Source organism: Enoplosus armatus, chromosome 4 (assembly GCF_043641665.1).
Source record: "Enoplosus armatus isolate fEnoArm2 chromosome 4, fEnoArm2.hap1, whole genome shotgun sequence".
Lineage (NCBI taxonomy): Eukaryota > Metazoa > Chordata > Actinopteri > Centrarchiformes > Enoplosidae > Enoplosus > Enoplosus armatus.
In genome coordinates, this window is record NC_092183.1 from 1,276,203 (window position 1) to 1,284,593 (window position 8,391).

The 8,391-nt window shown below is 46.7% G+C and overlaps 1 protein-coding gene across 1 annotated transcript; it reads right to left on the reverse strand.

The window, feature by feature from the left end:
- Positions 1–4,450: 4,450 nt before the first annotated feature.
- Positions 4,451–8,167, reverse strand: LOC139283726 (cilia- and flagella-associated protein 157-like). The gene is made up of 9 exons (XM_070903750.1): positions 8,085–8,167; positions 7,019–7,287; positions 6,385–6,514; positions 6,034–6,277; positions 5,811–5,911; positions 5,429–5,579; positions 5,025–5,182; positions 4,720–4,875; positions 4,451–4,580 (listed from the first exon to the last, which is right to left on the reverse strand). The coding sequence occupies exons 1-9, from the start codon at positions 8,165–8,167 to the stop codon at positions 4,451–4,453; spliced, it is 1,422 nt and encodes a 473-aa protein (XP_070759851.1).
- Between the last annotated feature and the right edge of the window lie 224 nt (positions 8,168–8,391).

Below are 8,391 nucleotides of genomic sequence, written 5' to 3' on the forward strand. Positions count from 1 at the left end.
GAAATTTAAAAGATCACCAAAGTCATTAGGACACGTCCTCTGTGCATCATGAGTGTCTGCACAAAATGTCATGGCAAGTCCTCCAATAGCTGTTGAAATGTCATCTCTGCTGCTATCTTGGCTAATAATATACTTAAAGGATGATTCCTGTTCACTTCAACCTGCCGTACTTGTGGCTCTATGGGTCGTGCTGGCTTTGCGCTGGCAGTATATACAAGTATGATGTAAGTAGTATATCAGGGGGAGCTGCTCGAGGCTCCTACAGCTTTTCAAATACACTTTTTACACTTTTATGTTTTTCAAACAGAACAGAAAGAAGTCGCCTGGAACAGCTGTTCTGGCTGACTGCACAGAGATCTACTTCGGGGGAACTTGCAGGTGGGTTTGTTTGCACGTTTGAGGCCGTGGTTAGGTTTCCATTTAGCGTGTGTTTGTGCGCTAAAGGAGGAGCAGTAGCCAAGACTGCAGTTGTGGCTAACTGCCAACTCATTCTTCTTATTTCTGGGACTAATTATTCAACACAACTGTAACCTTTTCTATCAGCCACCATCGTCATTTCGGATCACAGTGGGTCCAGGAAAATGTACAACCAGATGGTGGTGTTTAGTGCACTCTGAGCTGAGCGATCTGTTCCTCCAGTTGGTTTTGTATTGTATCCAGGAGCTGTGAGACTGTGGAGAGACTGAAAGGTGATGAGCAGAACCTTGAATGCAGCCCTGTACTTGACCAGCAGCCGGTGAAGTGAAACCAGACCAGGTGAGATGTGAACTACATCAGAATCGTCCCGCAGCACCCTGATCAGCTGCAGAATCTCCTTTTAAAGATCTGTTTCGAGGGTCACTTAACCCTGAGGATAGTTTTGGTTTCGTGCTCTGAGGCTTTGGGACGTTCCCGACACAACATCCTGGTTACTCTTTTCTTTTTGGTTCCAATAAAAACTGCTCAGCTTGGAAAGTTGAAAGCATCTTCCTGTGAAGTCTTCAGAGCTGAGTGCTGTGATGTCTCCTGTACATCCTTTATGACACAGTGTGTGTGTGTGTGTGTGTGTGTGTGATAGCAGTGGACACACCTTAACAACATACTGAGCGATTCAACAAGCTTGTTTCCATGGAGACCAGCCATGTGAGCCGCTGCTTGCATCCCACCCCTTTCAAGAGTTCACATCCTGCACAGATCTGTCCTGAAGTTTTCTCTGAGACCTCACGTGACCTCACGTGACTTCTACCACCTTCAGTAAGTAGTGGGCGAGTAACTACACCCAGGCTAACATCTCTCATGCAGTGTTGCACAGGTGTGGTCCCAAGTAAAACAGACCACACCTGTCGCACCGAGCCGACCATCCCACACGGGTGTGGTCAGAGATGTGAACGACTCAAACCTCTGAAACCTTTTAAAGCTCTGAAGCCAGATTGAGGCCGCCCTCCCAAGAAGAACGACAGCATCAGTCGGTTCAGAAAGACCCCAAAACCACATCTGTTTCACGTTCAAGTGACAGCGTCCTCTAGTGGCCACAGGACTGATGACAGGAGTAAAGGAGGAGGTCAGGTGACGGTATTATAAAGCGTCAGGTGGAGGAGGTCTGGGTGGACCCCGGGGGCTGCTGTTCACTTCCTGTTTCCTACCAACAGAAAACAGACACACGAGGGATTTTAAAACTCAGTTTTATCTTCTGAAGGTCTGAGGACCGAAGTGTGTGGGATGTTTTGGTTCTTCCACAATCAGAGTTTATGTCTAGAAGACTTTGTAGCGTGTGAGAGGTTTGTAGGAAGGTTAATCTGCAGGGTTCACTCTTTTCAAACATGTCTTCTCTCTCTTTTAAAGGACAGAGTCATTATTTTTCAAGTCACGTTTTTAATGGCCAGTATGAACAGGAGGAAGCTAAAACTCTACATATGTCCATGAGAAGCTGTGAACCTTTAACCTGGACAGGACAAACTCTTCTTCTGGCTTCATATTGTAGTAAAACACAGAAATAAACAGCTCTTCTTCTGCACTTTCTCCTCCTGGACTCAGAAGGAGTCATCCTGCTCAGATTCAGTTCAGCTAGACTGAAAATATATAAGTTATTGCTGTTGAACATGAAACCTCTGCAGTAAAGAGAGCTGTTGATCCTGCAGAACAACCTGAGCAGAGGTGATTCTTTCTGTCAATGAGGCAACGAGAGGACAGAGGAGGTTTCTTTAGTTCGTTGACCTGATTCACACACACACACAGGTTTTGTTTGTGTGATAGAAGGCTTGTTGTTGTTGAAGCAGCAGAGAACATCCTCATTGTCTCATGATGCTTTGCCAGTTTCCCAGGATTCCTTCCTCTGCGTGGGCACATAGGCCGTGAGGCATCCTGATTGGTGCACAGAAGTGTGTGAGGTCACCTGTTTCTAAGTGAGCCCCACACACTTCAGAGCAGTGAGAAGAGAAAACAAACATCTCTTATTAAAATAACCAAAAGTGTTTTAACTTTGGCAGAACTTCCTGTGTTACTGTAATAACTCTTCATCAGCGCCATCATCAGGTCAACACGTTCATGTGTCCAATACTTGGGCTTATGATTGAATACCTCACAGAGCTGCTAGCGTGGCTGTACACTCGACTTAAAACATACTGTGATTGTTTTAATATTGATTAAACAATATGAGAGATTTCATCTTTAAATTATAATGCCTCAAACAGGCCAATCAGGAACACAACATGTCCCACAATCCCCCAAAGTTTGATCAAATTTGGACCTCACGTCCTCAAGTTTAAAGTTTAAAGTCTGCAGGATATTCAACAAACTCAACAAACATCTGGTGACTTTCTGTGTATTTCCAAAAGCCCAAAAAAACTATTTTAAGGCAGAATGTGAACTAAAACCTTTACCCATCCCTGTCCCTGTCTGTCCGTCCGTCTGTCCGCCTGTCTGTCCCTGTGTCTGTCTGTCTGTCCCTGTCTGTCCGTCCGTCTGTCCGTCTGTCTGTCCCTGTCCCTGTCTGTCTGTCCGTCTGTCCGCCTGTCTGTCCCTGTGTCTGTCTGTCTGTCCCTGTCTGTCCGTCCGTCTGTCCGTCTGTCTGTCCCTGTCCCTGTCTGTCTGTCCGTCTGTCCGCCTGTCTGTCCCTGTGTCTGTCTGTCCGTCTGTCCGCCTGTCTGTCCCTGTCCCTGTCTGTCTGTCCGCCTGTCTGTCCCTGTGTCTGTCTGTCTGTCCCTGTGTCTGTCTGTCTGTCCCTGCGTCTGTCTGTCTGTCCGTCCCTGTGTCCGTCTGTCTGTCCCTGTGTCTGTCCGTCTGTCCGCCTGTCTGTCTCTGTGTCTGTCTGTCTGTCTGTCTGTCCATCTGTCTGTCTGTCTGTCTGTCTGTCCCTGTGTCCGTCTGTCCGCCTGTCTGTCCCTGTCCCTGTCTGTCTGTCCGTCTGTCCGCCTGTCTGTCCCTGTGTCTGTCTGTCCGTCTGTCTGTCCCTGTCCCTGTCTGTCTGTCCATCTGTCCGCCTGTCTGTCCCTGTGTCTGTCTGTCTGTCTGTCTGTCCGTCTGTCCGCCTGTCTGTCCCTGTGTCTGTCTGTCCGTCTGTCCGCCTGTCCGTCCCTGTGTCTGTTTGTCTGTCCCTGTGTCTGTCTGTCTGTCCATCTGTCCGCCTGTCTGTCCCTGTGTCTGTTTGTCTATCCCTGTCCCTGTCTGTCCGTCCGTCTGTCCGCCTGTCTGTCCCTGTGTCTGTCTGTCTGTCTGTCTGTCTGTCTGTCTGTCCCTGTCTGTCTGTCCGTCTGTCCGCCTGTCTGTCCCTGTGTCTGTCTGTCTGTCCCTGTGTCTGTCTGTCTGTCTGTCCATCTGTCCGCCTGTCTGTCTGGAGGTGTGCGGTTACCTGCAGCGAGGTCGACAAGCTTAAACTCACAGGGAATCCTGACGGAGCGGCAGGGCTGGGAGTGCAGGTGGAGATAGAGCTCCATCATGTCCGAGTCTGAAGGCTGCAGACGCTTCGTCTCCGCCGCGTCCCCCCAGTGTTTTCAGTCCTCTCCTGCCTCCGCCTGTTAGACTCCGCCTCTCCTCGCTGTGAGGATTTTTAAATGGTGGCGACAGTTGAAAGTGAGCAGGCCCAACATTTTGTAAACGCTGCAGAGATTCTCAGTTTCATTTCTTCAGTATTTACAGCAGCAGTCAGACATTAAGTTTGAAACACATGGATGAAGATATTTACATGTTTTTTTCCCCATGTTAAGACCCTGTCCCGCCCCGACCCCCCTCCATTTCTCCCCTGTTAAAGGGTTTTGCTTCCTTTGTTTGAATCACTGTAAATGAAATCTCTTTGGGTTTTGGACAAAAGAAGACATCTGAAGACGTCAGTTTGGGCTCTGGGAACTTGTTTCGGACGTTTTATTGACTAAACTATTAATCACTTAATTAAAACCAGTTTGTCAACAGAATGATCCTCATTATTATCTACACAAAGAGATCAACAGTCAGAACAGAAGCACGATGAAAGTGACCTTTATTTTGAAATGTGGCGGTCTGCAGAGGTGGAGGCTCCTGTCCCAGAATCAGACTGAGGAGCTGGATCAGACTGAGGAGCTGGATCAGACGGGTCAGCAGAGCTGGATGTCTTCTGACTGCAGAGTTTCCTGAGCGACGGACAGAATAACAGCACAGAAAACACGGATTATTCATCCGAAACAACGAATTTGGAGGCAACAACTATGATAGATTTTCATTCACTGATGTGGCCCAGTACTGCCCCCTGCAGGTGAGACACTTACGAACCTGTTGAGAGGCAGCTGGATGCTGGAGGACCGAGCACGCGTCCCGGAGGTGGCTGGTTTGTGTTTCCACGTGGGTCGAGGTACGAGGCCGAGGTCGCCTGGCCTGCAGCGGGACATCAGGAACAACGGATCTGTGGCCAGGTTCAGGGTCTCTGCTCTGTGGAGGAGAGACGGGATGACGGGGACCGAGCAGACTGTCAGTCAGTGATGGGGGGAAGTAACTCTAGCTCTATTCTTAAATACAGTTTTGAGGTTTTTACACAACATTTCCTCTACATTTATCTCTCGGTTGAGAGATTCCAGTACCTGGCTGGTTTGGGATCAGAGGTCTGTGGTTTCTGTCCTTGACTGCTCTCCTCTGTGGAGTCCTTGAGGGCGGAGCCTGTTGCCTGGGTGGCGGGGCTCTCCAGGAGCTCCAGCAGCCTCTGCACCTTCCACTGAGTGTTGGACCCCTTCCCTGAGTCCTGCAGAGAACACCAGAGCTTCGCTGGTCAGAAATGATCTCATTGGTTGAGACACACCTTAGTGGGCGGAGCCACAGAAGCACAACAATAAGGCTGAATAGCTAATAACGTTCACTTCGCTGCATTATTTTAACTTTTGAGGACTTTACTTTTACGTTTAGTTATTTTGGAAGTAAACTTGTAGTTTGATATTCCAGAGCTGAGAGAACTAAAGCAGCCGTCCTGATGCTGCTGGTCAGGACTCACCTCCAGGAGGCTTCTGAGGATGATGGCTGCTTCCTGCATGTCTCCCTCCAGCTGCCTCCCCCTGCTCCTCTCCTGCTGCACCTCGGCCCCCAGCTGATCTGCCTCTGCTCTTTTTTTATGGCACTCCTTGAAAATGGAGGCCACACGCTTTCTGAAAACATATATATACATATATGTATATATAATATATATATATATATGGCCATCATCAGTGATGTTTCATCAGCAGCGTAGCTTGGATTGTCAGTTTACTCTCTATGAATGGAAGCAGTGGAATCGGCCAAATAGTAACTTTCTTGAAAGGCACCGTAAATAACAATGACTGTGAATCTGAGTCTTGGTGGGGACAGGTGGGGACAGTAGAAAGAGATAAAGGTTTTACCTGAGAGCCTCCTCCTGGACCAGCATGCTCTCGTGGGAGATGCCGAAGTCCTTTAGCTTCACCTCCAGCTGCTGTCGCTTCTTCACCAGCTGCTCCACCTCCTGAAGAGGAAGATGTCGAGTGATTTTAGTGATTCTTTTGACTTGAAAAAGGAGGACGACCTTGTGTGTTTTCTGAAGAATCCTGTGCAAACCTTGTACCTGGCTTTCTGCAGACCTCTTACCTTCTTGCAGGTGAGGCTCTCCTCAGTCTTCTTGATGATATCTTTCTTCAGGTCTTCCATCTCAAAGCAAAGTTCCTCCACTCTGCCTCGCACGGAGTCTTTCTCCTCCCACAGATCCATGTTCTTGTTCAGCAGGAGCTGGACCTTCTCGGCCGTCTCGCTGTACCGAGCCCTCTCCTCCTGAAGGATATCCCAGATTTTCATCGTAACGTAATTGCCCTCTGCCTCCTGCCACACCTTCATCCTGTTGTTGGAGGACGGGGGAGGGAAGTCCAACATCAAAAAAGGAGATCAGCATGAATCAGCATCCCCCTGCAGATGTACCGCTAGCTGTCCCTTTAACTCCTTTACTTTTTCAGCTCTGCCTCCTTCTTCAGGCTGTGGACGGCAGCTTCCTGCTCTTCCTTCTGACTGACCAGCTGCTTCTTCAGAGACTCCATGTGAGACAGCAGCTGCTCCTGCTGCTCCTCCAGCTGTGCCGCTGAGGTGAGGACAGTAAACAAGGTTTTTAACAGTCTGAGGACTTAAAATTCTCCTTTAAACACTGTGAGAACCAATCAGAACTGGACAATCTGCTTCACCAAACCTATGTGTTTGTTTTATGGTGAATACACTAAAGTGCCACAATCAATTCATTGATCATTTATTGATGTTACAGATCCAAAGAGATGATGTCCTGCACTCTGGGACCTGATTAAAAGTTCGATCCACAAGGCCGTGATCATAGATAATGAGGCGACCCATCCAACCACATTAAAGTTGCTTATCGAACTAAAATGCCAAAAACACTTGATTGAAAAAATAACCAAGAGATGAATCTAATGAAAATAATGAAAACAATAATTAGTCGCAGCTTTAGTTGTTTCTATTATTCTATAAGTGCCGTCGCTGCAATCCCACATCACACAAACTGAATCTGTTCTGATGAAACAACTAAACGCTGTGAAACAAACCTGTGTCTACTGACACACTGTGACTGTCTCACCCTGCATCTTGCCGGAGCTCAGTCTGTCCATCCGGTCCTGTAGCTCCTGTATCTGCCGGCTGTGCTGCAGGTTCAGGGCCTCTCGGTCCTGTTTGGCAGCCTGCTCCTGACTCTCCAGCCGCTCGGCCAGCTCGTCCGCCTCCTTCTCCTTTGCGACCACGGAGCGCTTCAGGTACTCAGTGATGTCTTTCTTGTCCTTCTCCAGTGCGCTGCACTGAGAGACGAGGTCCTTGTTCTGTTTCTCCAGCTCGTCACATTTAAACTGACATCTGCAGGAGGAAGAGGGACACGAGGGCTCAAGGGTTCGACTGAGAATCGACTGTGAGTCATGTTGTAAATACAGTATTTAGAATGACAGCTGCAGTAACTTCATCCTGTATCAGAGTTTCTATCATGTTGAAATTGTGACTGAAGCTTGTCCACAGTTCAGCTCCTCAACCAGGAACCAAAAGCTGCAGAAAACCCACAAAATATAATATATATATATAAATAATAGCTCCAATGTAATTTCTACACTTTACATGTCACTTTATGTCAATTCTGGGTTACATTATATTTATTATTATATTACATTATATTTATTATTATTTATTATTATACTAATGTATTTACTTTTGTTTCCTAGCTAATATCAGCTAAATATTTTATCATAACTAAATATTTGTATTAACCTTTAACTGAATATTTTAACACCTTTAACATGGCGACAGTGGCAACGATGTCACAGAACTACAAACTGGTGCTAATGCTAGCACAGCTAACATCAGTCTGGCTAACGTCAAAGAGCTACGCAAATAAAGTTGTTTTATTATTAGTTACATTTCCTGTATTTCTACATTTATACAACATTTCTTTCTGTGCTTAAAGAAACGATGGAGGATTTATTTCCCCCAAAACAGAAGCAGGTCTGCGGTGTAGCTAAGCTAGCTAAGTGTTTCTGCCTCCACAGTGCTCCTCATGGCGGGACCCGGTCTCTGTAATAATATTAATGATATTATAAAGAGTCTGGACCTGCTCTGTTGTTGATTCGGTGCTGTATAAATAAAGGTGAATTGAAGAGTCTCACCTCTCCAGCTGCTCGTCCACATGTTGAATTTGTATTGAATATAAGGACTTCTCTTTGTCGTCGGGACCGACTTTACCCGCCATAGTTCTGTGTTTGTCTTTCTATATATATATATATATATATGACTTTATGTTGTTTATCTTTGCTGTTTTGATCCTTCTGTCGTTGTTGTTGCTAAGGAATGCTGCCTTCAGGGACTGCTGGGAAAATTCTAACCTGACAATTATCAATTTTCTGTTTCAAACTATTTCTACTATTCTATTCTATTATTACGATTCTGACTTTATATGTGCATGTGACTTCTCTC